Source organism: Poromitra crassiceps (assembly GCF_964638095.1).
Source record: "Poromitra crassiceps genome assembly, chromosome: 4".
NCBI lineage: Eukaryota > Metazoa > Chordata > Actinopteri > Beryciformes > Melamphaidae > Poromitra > Poromitra crassiceps.
In genome coordinates, this window is record NC_139626.1 from 77583283 (window position 1) to 77601551 (window position 18269).

Genomic DNA, 18269 nt, shown 5'->3' on the forward strand with positions numbered 1-18269 from the left:
CAGACTGTTAAAGATATGTTTTGCACATGCCTAATCTTGCTTCTCTGTCCTCTGAACACAGGAACCAGGGGGGGTAGGTGGAGATTGTACGTTATCCTGGGACACCGAGCCCAGCGGGCTCCCACCCAGGATGCGGTCTCCATCCCGGGCGCAGGACCTAGCAGGCTACGCCCGGGCGCAGGACCTAGCAGGCTACACCCAGAGACGTCACCCCCACTCAGAGTCTCAACCCCCGGGTTCCTGGTTCCTGACACGGCCGTGCCGCGTACATGAGTCTCCAAGCAATCCTGGTTCCGGACACGGCCGTGCCGTGTACTAGAAGAGTCTCCAAGCAATCGCACCACACTCACTTATCAATAAACATATATTCATTCTAACCATGGTGTGATCTGTGTTAGTGAATGTGATATTAAAGTGAATCTGGAGCACTTTGTGTTCACACTGCACAGGTGAAGTGAACCACAAAGGGGACTTGGATGTGAACCGAACTCGGACCACCTCCCGAGTCCTGATCAGGTCGGAGTTCGGTTCACTTCACTTCAGAGGGGTCTGACTTCTGTTGGAGTGTTCACATATGCACAAAAAATGCTGACTAAAGAGGTCCGAGTCCACTTGGAGGGCTGAAAGGGACCAAGTGTGAACAGAACACACTTTATACTTGAACATGAAAACACAAACATGTTGGAAAACCACTTGAGCGATGAGTTGTTTTGAAGCGAACGTAGCTGGCCTAAACATCAGACAGCCAGCCACACCTTGAACAGCTCAGCTGTAGATTTCCTCTAGTTCTAGTGTAGATAAGCTAATGGCAGGCAGGCGGTAACATTCACTAAAGATCTGCTGGCAGGAAAGTAAAAAATTATTTTAAAAACTGTCAATAAACTCTTGTTACAATACCTTTAGCCGGAGAAAGTTATCTGCGCCACACCGAACAAGGAAATGAACCAACTCAGAGGGGGGAGGAGGCTTCTTCTGAGAAAGTTATCTGCGCCACACCGAACAAGGAAATGAACCAACCCAGAGGGGGGAGGAGGCTTCTTCTCTCTCTTCTTTTTTCTAGTTGCCAAAAAAGTTCTTGTTGGAGGAAGTGAAACTTCAAAATATGGTTTGAAGGCTGGAACACTTCCTGCTGCTGCTGCTGACGTAACGTTAACTCTTTCAGTGGAGAACATAACAGAGGAAAGGGAGGGCATAGAGAGCAGGGAAGAGCTAGAGGAAGAGACAGAGGGAGACTCCCTCAAAAAACTATGGTGATATGGTGAAAACAGTAGGAAATAAATGAAGGTTTACATTCTGGAGAATTTTTTGACGTGAAAATGGTCAAATTTAAACAGTGGCAGAAAGTATCTGCTAAATTATGTTGGTATAATGTTTGTCTAATGAGGAAATTAATCAGGCTTGTTTCCTGTGATTCTTTGATGTTATTTATTGTATTTGTGGTACTTCAACATTGACTGTACTAATGATGTATGAATCACACCCCACCAGAGACTGATCTGTGTGTGTGTGTGTGTGTGTGTGTGTGTGTGTGTGTGTGTGTGTGTGTGTGTGTGTGTGTGTGTGTGTGTATGTATGTATGTGTGTGGTATTTAAACCTGTCAATCAAGCCTTGTCCTTTACTGACTCTGAGGAAGACATTGTCCAAACGTCTGTCTGTGTCTGTGTGTGTGTGTGTGTGTGTGTGTGTGTGTGTGTGTGTGTGTGAGAGAGAGAGTGAGAGAGAGAGAGAGAGAGAGAGAGAGAGAGAGAGAGAGAGAAGCGTTGAGTGTGAATGTGGTTTTTAAATGAGGTGAGACTCGGATGTGGAACCAAAGGATCTTTATTTACAAAAAAAGCATCAGACAGCAACAGTCACCACAAACTAACTCAGACTCTGGCCTAAAATTATTTAAAAAACAAAGTAAAACAGGAAGTCAGGAAATAACAGGAAGTAAAGGGGTGAAGGAGCCGTGGTTCAGTCCTCCTCGTCTAGATCAGGTCGGCCACTGCAGACAAAACAAACAAACAAACAATCAATAATGAACAGAGGAAACAGACAGATGGAAGCTGTGAACGTGTCTGGAGACAGGAGGCAGGACTGGAAGGCAGGGATACTCAACTTGCTTTGCCCGCGGGGGCCACTTTCATGAAATGATAGAAGGCCAGGGGCCAGTTAACTCATTCATGGCCAGTTTAGGACTGCCAATATTTAGCTGAGGCCAAAGATTTTCATAATTGTTGGTCATCATTCAAGACCCACAGTAAATTATCTATTAGCACCAAAGTGATTTGCAATACCTCAAAATGAAGATGTACGTCTCTGGGTTCACCAGAAAAAAAAGTGAGCTTTTAGCATGTTCTGTACTCTACTTATAGCCATTTATATACACCCTGTTTTCACCAAAAAGGTCTCTCTGAGAAGGGAAATAGGAGAAAAGGGCATTTTTGTAAAGGACACAATCTCAGGCAGAACTCGCTCTCAATTATTTTATTTTGAACTGTATTGACATCAGACATGTAGTAGAGTAGAGTAACATCAACAGACACACACACACACACACACACACACACACACACACACACACACACACACACACACACACACACACACAGAGAGAGAGTTCTGTCCACAGCTGCTGCTGGATCGCACCTCCTTCCCAGGGAACACTATTGATCGCCCCGCAAATTAGCATAGGAGAACACCAAACTGGTCTTAGATCAGCGTCTAGCCTCCTCTGCCTCTGCATCGTTGGCAATGCAAATAACTCTGAAAAATGGCTCCTGTCTTGCTGCGTTGTCCTCGTTTTCCTCCTCCTCCTCTCGTTCGGGGTGGGACGAATGCTGGGACACAGGAACGGGGTCCGGCTTGGCTTTGGGACCAGGCGCTGGAACCGGATCGATCATGTTGGTCACGGCATCGGGTTTGACTACCGCGAACAACTCAATCCAGGTTGCCTGCCCTGCAGCAAGGCGACCAGCGCAGCGCGCCGAGGGGCATTTCAATGGCGTTTCTCCTCTCTGCAACAGGCAGCGTTTCTCCGTTTTCTCCTCCTCCCCCATTTCAAAACAACAGCTGCGTAGTTGTTTGATAACGTGTTGTCGGCTTGTTCTTGAGGCCAGGGACCTGATACCATGTCACAGGCTGGGGAAGTCTTTGAACTACGCTAAACACGAATAAAAACAAAAACACGTCAAACACGTCTTTGGCGGGGAGGCACATTCCTGATAAGACGTTAAAGACGTCTTTGGCCATGAATGAGTTAATAAACAAACAATATACATTTTTCTGTAGCGGATTGTAGGTTTTTGGGGTGTCAGCCGGAGTTTAGTCTGACAATGTTGTGCACACCGGATAGTTAGTTAGGTTAAGTACATACATAAGTGCCTGGGTAGCAAGCAGACGGCGGTATTTGACAATTTAGCTGGAGCTCAGCCAAACTTTATTTCACATTAGTTTGCATTGTAAATTAGATTCTAATTCACAATGAAAACTAACGTGAAATTATTAGAAAATGGTCGGGGGGCCACTCTGCACCCTGTCACGGGCTGCAAGTTGAGTATCACTGCTGTAAGGACTTGTCTTGAGCTGTCAACAACTTTTAGAATTCTACAAATTCTTGTCTGAAAAAAACAACATATCCATGTGGGTGTTGCATAACCTCAAGTCCAATCTGGTAATCCAGAGTCTATTTTGATTTGAAAAATAGACTCGTCACACCGTTAGGGATGGGAATCGAGAACCGGTTCTTGTTGAGAACCCGGGTCCCAGTGGATCAATTCCTTGGAATCGTTAGCCAAAATCCTTAACAATTCCACTATCGATTCCATGCGCAATGACGTCACACGCTGCGACACGCACGCAACGCAGCCTTGTTTTGTTTAGACCGCAGCCACCATGGCGTCTAGGCAGAAGCAAAACGATGACCACAGTGCCACTTGCAATGCTTGCAAAACCTCTATTTCGTCAAAGGGGGGAAATACTAGCAATATGCAGAAACATTTGTCCACACAGCATGCAATAATTCTGGAGGAATGTCACGTTTCTGATGTGCTACGGAGTGACGATAACGTGGCTAACAGCAGCGCGGCTAACGTTAGCGCTCCTCCAGACCCTGGCTATTGTGTGTTTATTGTTTGTGCCATTTGTTTCATTGCGTAAACCAGATTTCACCAATACTCCATTTCCATCCATTTAATTTAGATGATGACGACGTTCAGAGTCAGACTGGTTCAGAGGCTGGTAGTCGCTCTGGGTTAGAGGCTGCAGCGAGTACTTCTTGCGCACCTCTAGCCCCTCCATTCACCCAGGCAGGGAAGAGTAAAATGACCGAGGCGAGGGTAAACGAATGTCACCGAGCAGTGACTAGTTTGTCTGACATGCCAGCTAAAGTAAAATGTCAAAGTTGCATGTTGTCATTCTAACCACTAGTTCTGTTTCATTCATTCCCACTATATATTTTCTATAGGGAGATGACAAAGATGCTCAACCCAAAATACAAACCCCCAAACAAAGCCAGTTTAACAGACACTGATCCCTGCTTGGTATGGGATTGAAAAGAGCAATCTGATCTCAGAGCTGAATAAGAATACATAATTATAATGATAATAATATAAAAGAAAATTAATGTTAATAAACCCGTTTGTACTCTTTTTTTTTTTCCTTGCCCAATGAGAATCGATAAGAGAATCGATAAGGAATCGGATCGATAAGCAGAATCGAAAATGGAATCGGAATCGCTAAAATCTTATCAATTCCCATCCCTACACACCGTCACTTCCTTTTCCACGTCCGTGCTCCACTGTTTACAGTCTAAATAGCAACTTGCACCACGACTTTCCAGTAAATTTCCACTGTTGTTGTAAGACGAGTCGACGTCTTCTATGCACTGTGTTTATGCGTTAAGGTTATTTGCGAATAGCCGAAAGGGAAAAGCCGAAAGGGAAAAGGAAAGCGGAAGTGACGGAAAAGCCACGTCACTTCCTTTTCCGCGTCCATTTCGGCTATTTGCTAATAACATTAACGCATAAACACACTAGGGATGCAACGTTTTTTTTTTTTTTATGTACGATAGGGGTGGACGATATGACCAAAATCTCATATGCCGATATAGGTCATTTCATATCCCGATAACGATATACATCACGATATAGCATATTTTTTTGTAAATTCAATTGATAGTTTATATAAAATTACCACATGGCCATTTATTTATGTAGCAGTTTAACCAGTTAAACTTTTGTCAGTCAAATCCCACAAAGGATACATGCATTCAGAATACAGATAAGCATGGCTATTCTTAACAACCCAAACAAATGTATAATGAGTTGCAGGGCAGTGCTCTGAAGACCGAGACGAGCAGCAATGACCCAGCGCAGTGCGGAGAGACTGTAGAACAGTGATACTCAACCTGCGGCCCACAGGCCACATGCGGCCCGCGATGGAATTGCAAAAATAATAATAATAATAATAATTACAGTGCACCTGCAAGATACCCGCTGAATAAGTGTCCAAATGTTCATGTCATTCTGGCCAATACTCCACTTCTGTTATAGCATTTCAGTCTGGAATATGGAATATCCTTCAATAATCTATGATTTAGCTGCTAAATTGTCAAATACCGCCGTCTGCTCGCTACCCAGGCACTTATGTATGTACTTAACCTAACTAACTATCCGGTGTGCACAACATTGTCAGACTAAACTCCGACTGACACCCCAAAAATCTACAATCCGCTACTGAAAAATGTATATTGATTGTTTATTAACTGGCCCCTGGCCTTCTATCATTTCACGAAAGTGGCCCCCGGGCAAAGCAAGTTGAGTAACCCTGGTGTAGAAGAGCGCGACGAGCAGCAATGACCCAGCTAGGGGTGGGCGATATGACGATTTTAGATCGTTAACTCATTGAGTGCCAATGACGACTAAAGTCGTCAATTGCGTTTTTTGACGGGGGGATGTCGATCTAAGCCTCTTACATCGCCTCTTACAATATGGGAGCTATTGAATGTGTCTAACCTATTTTACAGAACCCTTAGGTGGTGACAGTGCTCTCCAGATTAGACAAATGTCCGGAATACAACCTGAAAAAGCCCCGTGATCAAAGAGAAACCGCTCATGCTGCAGCCCAGAGCCATGTAGATTGCTCTGGCTGCAGCTGACTGACGGTGCCTGCCAACAGCAATCAATCCGCGCACACAACTGAGCTCCTCTGCCTCTGTCTGTCTGTCTGCATAGTTTCTTCACACGATTAGCCGCCAGAAAGGCAGCACCCGACGCCGAAGTGCCAAACCTTTCCCTGCAGTCCGGGTTGGCATTTCCTTGTCGCGCTGCCTGGGAGGCGGCGCACAAAAAGCACTCCGAAAATAGACGCTGGGTGCGTGAGGCTGTGTGTTACTAGTGTGGGGAGGAGTTTTCAGCTGAGGGGGGGAGAGGGGGGTGGGGCACGCAGGGCAGCACACAACTACACCACATCACTACATCAGAAAATATTAGCTAGAGTCAGTGAATGTGCTTGAAATGCTGCATTTCACAAAACGCTGAATATCTCAGCTTCTAGATAGAAAGGCCTGATTTTGCTGTTTTTGACCTATCTTCTCCGGCTGATAACTAAAGAACGGAAAATGGTATCAATAAACTTTTTTTTGCTGATGATACAATAGAGTCTCCTTGTTCTTTTTGCGTGTTCGGTGTTTACATAGTAATATCACACAATATTCTGTGGGCCTCGAGAAATCACTGAAAACGCTCTGAAACTCTGGCACTGGGAGCGTCCGTTCTCCAAAAGTGGCTGGCACTCAATGAGTTAAGGATTAGAATGGCTCGACAATCTGCCTTTCCAGACAGTTCGCTACATGCAGTGCACATTCTATCAGTTGCATTTCTTGAAAGACGACTCCAAAGTCCCCCCCCTTCACAACACAGAGGCGGAGTTGGTTTGACTTGTGATGTGAACACACACACACACACACACACACACACACTAACATAGCAGGCTGGCATCTTGAACGAGTTCACTAATAATAATCATTAGCCGCCGTCAGAGTTGCCTCCACAGTTAGGCATGGGTCGGTGTGAAAATTTTGAAACCGGTTCGATATTGAATTTTGCCACTAGGTGTCGCACTTTGAGCAGTGCTTCCCAGTTTAGGCAATCAATGCCTGTAGTGCGACTCCAGTCCACTTGGTGGCGATAATGCACCTCTAAGCTGGTTCGCCAACCACCAATAACTGGCCATTTACCATTTACCATAATAGAGAGCCCTAGGAACGAGTCCGGAAAACATCGATGCTAACACTTCCTGGTTCTTCACTGTTTTCGCCTATGGGATTTTTGAATGGGTTTTTGGCGCGATGCTTCTAAAAAGGTCTCTGGGCAACGCAAGCTTAATCAAATGCGAACCAGTGTTCAGTAGGATAATCTTCACACATGAGGACCACTTTTATGAGTTTTTAAGCTTTTCCATGCCGTTAAAAGGGCGGCTAGCTGGCAAACGGCTAAATGAGACTACACTGTTGAGTCGACGGGGATATTATACGTCAATAACGTCATCACTTCAAAGGACGAATACAGAAATTCTCTTTCCCTCACCTGGTTCAGCCCGGGGTAATCAGTGCACAGCAGCGCACACCTCAACAACAGTCCAGGTTGAGTGGTGACGTGACGTGGAAGCCTATGCGACACTGTGTGTAGTTCTGGATTAGCTTAGCACAAGCTTTTTACTTATAGGGCTCGCATTTACGCTTCAAAACTCATGAAAGTGGTCCTCATGTGTGAAGATTATCCGGCTGAACACTGGTTCGCGTTTGATTAAGCTTGCGTTGCCCAGCGACTTATTTGAAGCATCGCAGCAAAAACCCATTCAAAAATACCATAGGCAGAAACAGTGAAGAACCAGGAAGTCCGGGACTTACGCATTCAGACTACAAAAATACGTGATCCCTATAACTCAGTTTAGCTGGTTGCCGATAAATCAAACAAATCCAAAGCTCGTACACCGGACCTGACCGGCAAAACCGAAAATCAACCCATGCCTACCTGGGACGATGAAAATGATTTTTTTGGGGGGGGAATTTGGGACGAAACTTTAGGGGGGGGGGGGGGGGACTGACCGAGTTACAATGAACCATGATGAAAATATCCCATACAAATATTTGTATGGTATATTTGTATATGGTAAAAAAATAAAACGTATGCATTGTATACAAATATACAATGCATACATATTATAATATGTATTATTATGTCTATTTGTATGAGGTTTTATTTATGTTAAAGGTCACTTGGTATTGTAGAAAAGAAAACAAGAGATTTCAAATTTGGGACGGCCGACATTCATTTCGCGACGGCTTAGATTGCATTTGGGGACAGTTCCAGGAGGATGATGAGAAAAGTGTGTTAAGAGCCGTGGACAGCAGGTAAGATCAGCCAATAACAGAAGGCCAGCTCGTGGGCATCATGGGTGTGTGTGTGCGTGCGTGTGCGAGTACCGTTCATGGGCATCTCGTCGATCTGGGTGGAGTAGTACTGCTCGATGTCTCTCAGGATGCGGATGTCGTCGTTCTTCACAAAGTTGATGGCCACGCCCTTCCTGCCGTAACGCCCGGACCGACCAATCCTGTGTGTGTGTGTGTGTGTGGGGGGGGGGGGGATGATGTTACTTCAGGGGTTCCCAACCTTTTTAGCTCGTGACCCCGCTTTGAAGTCACAAAAATCTAGGGACCTGAGACCTTCAAATTCCAGTACTGATGTCATTCGTGCACAAATTACATCACCGGTCCACAACTTAATTACTCAAGTCAACTCAAAGTAACAGTCAAATTAAATGAACTCTCGCAAAACTGTTTACAGTTTTTGGATCTACTACTGATTTCGTAATGATACAAAACTGGTTGAAAATCAGTTTCCCTTAAACTCAGAATTCTGACTTTAATCTTGGAAGTCTTTTGACTTTATTCTCAGAATCCTGACTTAAACTCAGAACTCAAATAAATTTCTCACATGTGGCCCTAATCCTCTTCAGTAGCTTTTAACACATTGAATGCCAGCCATGTTTTCATTCCTGTAGGTAAGTTGTGCCAGGGGTGTTTTTGACGATTCTGGCTCATTTTAGAACAGCCGAGGATTCTTTTCTGTTAAGAATTCATGAACACCAATCATCTAAAAATAACTAATAGAATGTGTGCTTTCTCTGTCTAAAAGAGTTAGTTTGCAGAGTTAGTAGTTATGTAGATATTAGCCGTTGAGTACAGCATGGTTTCAGCGTCTGGAAATTTATTCAGAGATAAATGGCTTTTTGTGAAACAGTCACTTTAACCATTCATTTTTGGCATCAGTAAGACCGTCAGACATTCTAAACAATAGTTTTGAACAGTAATTTCCTCCATAACAACAGGAAACACCCCTCTCATTCAAACTCCTCCCTCCGTGTGTCTTCTCCTCCTTCCTCCTAACAGCGGGCGTGTCAGAAGCGCGTTGTGCTGCCTGCCTGTCTGTCTGCGTGCCTGCCTGCCTGCTTGCCTGCGTGCGGGGACAAGTCTGAAATGGATTACTGTAAAATCGCCAAGCCATTTCCTTGAATGGCTTGCTCCCGCGGTGTGTGTGTGTGTGTGTGTGTGTGTGTGTGTGTGTGTGTGTGTGTGTGTGTGTGTGTGTGTGTTCGCGCGTTGGTCCGCGGCTCTGGGGGGAAGAGATCTCTGTCCGTTCTGTGTGTGTGTCCGGGCTTCTGACTGTAAAATCGCCAAGCCATTTCCGCGGGAGGCGGCTGCTTTTGGGTCCCGTGGCTGTGACTTCTCTCGGTCTCTGTCGCCACTTAGTGGTCGGTAAAATAGATTACACACATGCTCTTGCTCCAAATAGTTATCTCGAAGATGTAAAAGGGGTTGATTGATGTCCCACCGTCAAAAAAAAAAAATGTTTATGTAAGACGAGTTAGCTCGTCCTTGGCACTTAAGCGCTGGATTATGTAAGACGAGTTAGGTCGTCTCTGGCACTTAATGTGTTAAATTGTCTGGTGTGTAAAAAAAATAAAACAAAATCAGGCGACCCCATTTGAGGTCGCGACCCCATTTGAGGTCGCGACCCCAAGGTTGGAAACCACTTGAACATACTACATAAAGGACAAAGGTGAGTCTGTTTTTGGGCAAGTAGCTGTGTGTGTGTAGTTGTGCTTGTGTACATGTGTATATATACAGCTCTCTGTTGTTGGGCAGGCCATAGTGTGTGTGTGTGTGTGTATTTGTGGTTGTGTACATGTGTATATATACAGCTCTCTGTTGTTGGGCAGGTCATAGTGTGTGTGTGTAGTTGTGGTTGTGTACCTGTGTATATACAGCTCTCTGTTGTTGGGCAGGTCATAGTTGATGATGAGGGAAACCTGAGGAACATCCAGACCTCTGGCCCACACATCTGTAGAGATCAACACATGACTGCGCACACACACACCCGCACACACACACGCACGCGCACACACACACACACACACACACACACACACGCACATGCACACGATGAGTAATGATGAGTAACGTTAAATAACAGTGAAGTCAACACTCACAGCAATGTGTCAGAGAAATCAAATGGTCAAATGCTAATCCCGCTGTGTCTGTGACTGCGTCTGTGGCGGTGTGTGTGTCTGTGACGGTGTGCGTGTCTGTATGTCTCTGTGTCTGGCATTAGTGGTGGCATGTGTTCTCTACACATGCCACACATGATTTCCGCAATGCAGAAAATGTGGGCGGAATCACGGACTTTATAATCGTCAGATTAATCGATAATGAAAAGAATCGTTAGTTGCAGCCCTGATGACTACAGCAAAACCAGGCTGTCTTCAGGTGGTTCTGGTCTACAGGCTTGTGATCTACAGCAGCGTTTCTCAACTGGTGGGTCGCGACCCAAAGGTGGGTCGCGGGGCCGTTTTGATTGGACATTGGCAAAAAAAAAAAAAAAAAAAATCTTCCCATATTTCATTTGAGTTAAATTCAGATTATTGAAACTGGATTAGCCTGACCAGTTTTACTTGTTTAACAAGCTGAAGCATATGCTCTGCCTGTAATTCAAGAGAAGTCTGCCTTTTCATTTCATATTTAATTTTAGTTCAATTCAGATGATTGAAACTGGATTAGCATGGCCCCAGTTTAATTAAAAGTTATGACCAGTTTAACTAAAAAGCATATAGCCTGCCTGTGATTCAAGAAAAGTCTGCCTTTTTATTTCATATTAGTTAAATTCAGACTATTGAAACTGGATTAGCATGACCAGGTTAACTTGTTTTATTATTATTAACTTGTTTAAAAACATATAGGCATGTAATTCAAGATAAGTCTGCCTTTTATTTCATATTTCATACAGTTCAAATAAGACTTTCTGGACATGACCAGTTTGACTTGAACATATAGGCCTGTAATTCAAGTCTGCCTTATTTCAATTGGTTTTTAGCCCTAGTTGCACTTCTGTTGCAGTTTTTTGTTCATTTGAGGTTTATAACAGTGCATGAAGGCATTGTGTATTAAATTAATGCGCTATTTTTTGTGCAATAAATTTGAGTGGTTTAAAAAAAAATCTGAAATGTGGGTTGCGACTTCATGACAAGGAAAATAGTGGGTCCTGAGGCTACACCAGTTGAGAACCACTGATCTACAGGGTTCTAGGTGTGGTACCTGGCTCCGGATCTGAACTCCTTCATGATGGACTCCCTCTCCTTCTGGGGCATGTCTCCGTGCATGGAGGAGACGGTGAAGTTCGCCTCGCGCATCTTCTCTGTCAGCCAGTCCACCTGGAACAGGAAGTGACCTGCGCTTACAACAGACAACAGGCTCCTACACATTTTCAATCTTTTGTTGTTTTGAAGATGTTGTCTGGTGTTCGGGGTGGTGAATGTCTCCACGATCTGCCTTTCCAGACAGATCGTTAGTATCGTGCTACATGCACCCTGTTCTTGACTGGATGTGATTTTGGTGCAAACCCTCTGTTCTTGACTGGATGTGATTTTGGTGCAAACCCTCTGTTCTTGACTGGATGTGATTTTGGTGCAGACCCTATGTCAGGGTTCATACACATTTTGACCAATGGATTTAAACTTTTCAATGATTTTTAAACCAAATTTCCATGAACAAACATTCTCTCGGCATATACATGAAAACGTGAGTACCAAGTACGACATTGTACATTTATTGATATAAATAATCATCAGTAATATGGATACAATGACTAAGTGGGTAAAGGCAAATCATAGAACAGCTAGTAAGAACAGCCTGGTAAAAAAAAATTACACCCCACAACTGCAATGCAACCAGGAAAAGACAAACACTTATGCCATATCACCATATTCAAAATCTAAGACCAGTTTAAATTTTAATTTAATTAAAAGTTGAATTTCTCTCTCTCTCACACAGCTCATGAATGTGGATTGTTGACTGGCATTTTGATGGAGCTATTCTGGTTTACTGTGGATTTAGTTTTGAATAGTGAAAATCCTTCACGCAATTGGCCGTATATGCACTCACGCAGTCACACAAACACACACACACACACACACACACACAAAGTCTTTACAACTAAACTGTCTGAGTCCTCGTCTCTAACTCCTGAGTGGTAATGCCTGAATGCTGGAGTCTGAGTCCAAGTCATCAGTACTCAAGTGTAAGTCGAGTCACGACTCGAGTCGTGAAAACAAGTCCAGGACCAAATGGGCTAGAACACGGGTCCTGACTCCTGACAGATAGATGGAGCTAAGAGGCTTGAGCAGGTAAGTTGTGTGTGTCCAGACAGACACACACACACACACACACACACACACACACACACACACACACACACACACACACACACACACACACACACACACACACACACACACACACACACACACAAAGACAGTCAGTCAGACAGCCAGCCAACCAGTCAGTCAGTCAGACAGACAAACAGGCAGAGAGACAGGGCTGTTCAATTTGGCCTAAAAATAAAATCTCAGATTTTCTTGCTCAAAATTCGATTTTTGATTTTGATTATACTATTATACTTCTCTAGCCATTTGTTGCCCTGCACAGCTCAAAACAAAATCTCTCATAAATGACCCAATTTATGCTTTTACTCTGAAGGCAGAACAACCTAACTTCCCGTCTTAACATGGCGCTGCTATGCCTAACTTCCTGTCTGTTGCTCAGCGCTCGCTAACCACCTGCAGTCTCTTGACCCGGGTATGGGGGTAACTGCGATAGCAGTCGGAGGAAATTCAGACAGATGGGGTGAGTCAGGCTGAGGCTGCTAACGTTACAGCCAGAAGCAGAAGTTGTAAGCTACTCGGTGGTCCCACGTGTTGTTTTGTTGTTACGTGTCCTGCCTTTAGGACCTAAAGGCAACATTTCACCGTCCGGTGAGAACATCTGTGTTCGTGAAATGTGTGTGTGTCTCGTTATCTTGTACAGTCCGCAGTGCAACATGCTGCTCGCACTCTGTGTGCTTTTTTGGAGGTGTTGAAATAAGTTAATTGATGCCGTCTTCAGTAGCCACTAGCCACGGCCTTCAGAGAGACTTTACAGGAGGGAGGAGGGACGAGGAAGCAGCACACGCGTACATGAGAGAGAGCCGCCGTACCGCAATTAATCCTAGTTAAAGTGAAAATTGATTGACGATGTTCTTTTTTTACATCGGCCTAACTAATTAATTATTCAAATTATAATTCAAAATCAATTGTGCAGCCCTAACAGAGAGACAGGCAGAGAGAGAGAGACAGACAGCCAGTCAGTCAAACAGGCAGAGAGACACACAGAGAGACAGTCAGACTCAGATTCAGATTCAGATTCAGATATCTTTATTTGCCATTGTGTAAAACACATAGGAATTTGTTTTGACATTGACAGTGTGCGCATTCCTTAATCTTTTCCACATATAACAACAAGACAACAACACAAACATAGCACAGTGCAGGAAGTATAGATATAAAGTGCAGAGTTAAGGAACATAGTGCAAAAATGTCCGGTGACCCTGCCTAGGGGGCAGGGGTGGGAGGGAACCCAGAGGCATTTAGCAGCCTGGCGGCTGAGGGGAAAAAGCTCAGTCTATGGCGGACCTTTGTAGCCTTCGGCAGCCGCAACCGTCTCCCAGAGGGGAGCAGGGTGAGGAGGCCGTGGCCAGGGTGGGAGGGGTCGGCCATGATCTTTCTCCCTCTCCTCAAAGCCCTGGAGTCATGCAGGGACTTGAGGGAGGGCAGAGGACGGCCAATCACCCTCTCCGCAGAGCGTATCACCCGCTGCAGCTTGGCGAGATCTTTTGCAGCTGCAGCAGGGAACCAGGTGATGATGGAGTGTGTGAGGATAGACTCAATGATGGCTGTATAGAACCGAGCCATCATAGTTCTTGACAGTCTGAACTTCCTCAGCTGCCTGAGGAAATACAGCCTCTTCTGGGCCTTCTTTAGGAGGGCCATGATGTTGAGTTCCCACTTCAGGTCCCGAGAGAGGATCATGCCCAGGAACCGACATGACTCTACTGGGGTCACCTGAGTGCCTCCCAGCATGATGGGAGGGGGCGGGGCTGCGTTCCTCCTGAAGTCCACCACCATCTCCACTGTCTTTAGAGCATTCAGCTCTAAGTTGTTGTTGCTGCACCAACTCCGTAGCCGCTCGATCTCCCTCCTGTAGGCCGACTCATCCCCATTGGAGATGAGGCCTACCAGGGTGGTATCATCCGCAAATTTCAGGAGTTTGACGGATGGGTGGAGGGAAACACAGCTGTTGGTGTACAGGGAGAACAGGAGTGAGGACAGGACACAGCCCTGCGGGGAACCGGTGTTGGTGGACCTGGAGCTGGAAGTGCACTTCCCCAGCTTGACCCGCTGCGACCTGTTGGTGAGGAAGCTCGTGATCCACCTCCGAGTGGACTCCGGCACTTGCAGCAGGGACAGCTGGTGCTCCAGGATGGATGGCAGGATGGTATTGAAGGCCGAGCTGAAGTCCACGAACAGGATCCTGGCGTAGTCGCCTGCAGTGTCCAGGTGTTGTAAGGTGTAGTGCAGAGCCATGTTCACGGCATCCTCCGTGGATCTGTTGGCTCTGTCACTGAAAGAATTTACTGCATGGTGTAGTAATGTTTAGTAAAGAACTGACATAATTTCTACTTAGTAATATTAGGAAGTATAATTTCTAAATATTATTTTGTAATATGTACACATTTTATTCTTGAAAATACATTAAATGTGTGGGATGGGTACATTTTAGTAAGAATGTTTGCGTAATATTTACTTACATAATACATAATAATATTTACATACATAATCCTAAAAACAGTAAGTAAATTAACTGTGTGGAATGGGTACATTTTTGTAAGAATGTTTGCGTAATATTTACTTACATAATACATAATAATATTTACATACCTAATCCTTAAAACAGTAGGTAAATTTTAATCAAGCATAGCTTTATTTAATCCGCGCATGCGCATTTGCACCAGGCAGGCAGTTCTCTTTCGGTTTCAAGCACATGGAGTTGGTGGGTGGCTGCATTTTTGCAAGAGGATTGACTTGGTTGCAAGGTAAGTTTGCCTTTCTGTTTAATTCGATTTGTGATACTAATAGTGGAGCCGTGTGCGTTTGTGATACTTGTTGATATGTTACTGTTCATATTTTAATCTCATAAACTCGTGTTGCTAACAGTGCAGTGCAGCTGCACCGCGCTAATAGTTGCCGCCATTTGACTGCCCTGTATTTTGAGCTGAACAATTCACAGTTTAAGCTGCCTAGTTGCTCTTGTCAGTCCACTCTCGTTCCCCACCAGTGTGGGACTGAGTATCCCGCCAGTCCCGCGCTGTGGAAGAGCTAATTTAATGTAACGTTATGTCTGGACATGTCTGGACATGCCTGTGGCTGCGTTGGGCTCTCGCTCTCGCTTGCTGCTCTCGCTCTCTCTCTCTCTCTCTCTCTCTCTCTCTCTCTCTCTCTCTCTCTCTCTCTCTCTCTCTCTCTCTCTTAATGTAACGTTATGTCTGGACATACATGCCTGTGGCTGCGTTCGGCTCTCACTCTCTCTCTCTCTCTCTCTCTCTCTCTCTCTCTCTCTCTCTCTCTCTCTCTCTCTCGCTCTCTCTCTCTCTCTCTCTCTCTCTCTCTGTGCTGTGCTCACTGCATTTGCATCACACACACACACACACACACACACACACACACACACACACACACACACACACACAGAATGCATGTCTTTAAAAAAGGGCTAGTCTGCACACAATGAAAGAATGTGTAAATACTTTTGCAATTAGGTGAATGTGATCCATGAAATTCACCTGTAAAAAAACATGTCTCTGTCAACAGGACACAGGGCAGCACCACAGCTGCAGGATGAGACAGTGGAGTGACACTGCAACATTAGTCAGGCAAGTAGAAATGTAATGCATTCTATCATGTTGCTGTTACTTATTTCCCCCTATCCTAATGTGATATAAAATTGTGGCTAAATGTTTTAGATCGGGGCTGAGATTATTCTCTGACTGGAGGGGAAAATAATAAATGATCTCTGAACTATCTCTTTAACCAAATCACATACATTTAGGCTATTCTATGTGATCTCCTTTTGATAACTAATGAAATAATGATATATGTTTTAACTTCCATTCACTGAGCCTTCCCTGAAACTGTTTGGAGTCCCCCTGGGGAGGCCCGCCTCTCACTTAGAAAACCTCTGTTTTAGACCATTGTTTTAATATCACAATTGTGTCTGTTACAGGATGACCTTACTCTTACGATGAGTCGAGAGTGGACAGTTGAGGGAGGAGGACACACCAACACCAAGGGAGGTGTTGTGGGGACAACTGAGGCCGTTCCTGGACAAACTGAGTCAGGTGTGCTTGTTTAAAAAAAATTCAGGAAGACACACCACTCCAATCCATACACAGCACAAATCCTCCATCTTTCCACCCATGGCTCTTGTAGGGGTAAGAATCACACGTTTGATCTCAATACAATACTACATGTATATGGATTCATTGGACAATGATGCGATATTTGCCAATATCACGATTTCTATACGATTCGATTGAGCGGCTGTGATCGATATTAGACTATATGCATTGATTTATATCCGAGAGGGGAGCGAATATCCTCTCCCTATTTTTCTTGCGTGCTTGCTATGGTGCTCGCATTGTTTGTATGCGAAAGAGTACGCTAATAATTCATATTGATGTTTTCACTGTCCATCGATGCTGAACAGTCACATGACATCTCTTGCCCCGGAAGTGAGTTTCCCATTAATTTTTTCCATAGACATTTAAAAAACCCTTATATAACAAGTTTTAAGGCTGGAACCAAGCCAACTCGTGACCTACTGAACTGTGAGTGACCATAAAACATTTAACTTGGAGCAAAAACAAAAAATGTACAGTATCAGATCATTGAATCGATGCATCAATGCAGATCGATGTATCGTTCCACCCCGAGGCTCTTGCTCCGTAGCCTGGTAAACCAGCCCGTCACGTGAACTCACATTTCATTTGGTTCTCCGTGACGGTCTGGCCCCGACGCCAGTGGGGGGGTTTAGCAGAAGCGGAAGAGCCAATCAGCGACTCCGCTGGGATTGACAGCGCAAGTTGGCCAATCAGGAACGCCACTAGCACTGCACTAACAAAACAGTAATGGCCGCCTCCTTGCCTGATGGTCTCGAGGAGTCATGTCAGCGTTTGTCTAGTTTAAACAGCCATAAAGTGCAGTTATTGCAGAAATAGACTCAATAACAACAATTAAGCAAGTACAGGAGTATCGCCGCGACCGCAGAGTTTCTTGGCGGAAAATATGTTTTTGCCATTCTCCCGAGTGGATTTGGGTTTGATTGGATCCGACGCTGATTGGCTGAAGGAGTTGTCTGTCAAGGCAACTAAGCCCGCCCATGCTCCCGCCCCTGCTAAACCCCCCCCCATGGCATCGGGGCCAGACCGTCACGCAGAACCAAATGAAATGTGAGTTCACGTGACGGGCTGGTTTACCAGGCTACTTGCTCCGTGCACTCAAATCACATGTTGTGTTCTCTCTTGACAGTTCATCGTGTATGAATAATGGTTCAGTATTGACACAATATTTGTTGTGCTCTGTTCACAGAACCAAAGCATTGAGATGAGACATGAAGCTGTTATCTGCACCTTCATACTGTACCTTGGCGAGAAAGAAGAGGAACTTTTTGACGAATGCCAGGTAATGCATGATTTTTTTAACACTTTAAAATATTAATTTGTTATTATTTAAAATGCTAATTAACGGTAAGAGAGGAAGGCAGACGAAGGGATGGAGGGAAGGGATGGAGATATTACACTCA

At 44.8% G+C, this 18269-nt stretch overlaps 1 protein-coding gene across 1 annotated transcript in view; it reads right to left on the reverse strand.

The window, feature by feature from the left end:
- Positions 1-1938: 1938 nt before the first annotated feature.
- LOC310775955 (eukaryotic initiation factor 4A-III-like) overlaps positions 1939-18269 on the reverse strand; it is a gene marked incomplete at its 5' end in the record, with an annotated part of 67008 nt that continues 50677 nt past the window's right edge. The window contains 4 exons of the mRNA XM_083636077.1: positions 1939-1985; positions 8466-8593; positions 10296-10403; positions 11634-11749. Coding sequence (XP_083492203.1) covers positions 1969-1985; positions 8466-8593; positions 10296-10403; positions 11634-11749 — 369 coding nt within the window. The 3' untranslated portion in view covers positions 1939-1968. The remainder of the gene's footprint in view (positions 1986-8465; positions 8594-10295; positions 10404-11633; positions 11750-18269) is intronic.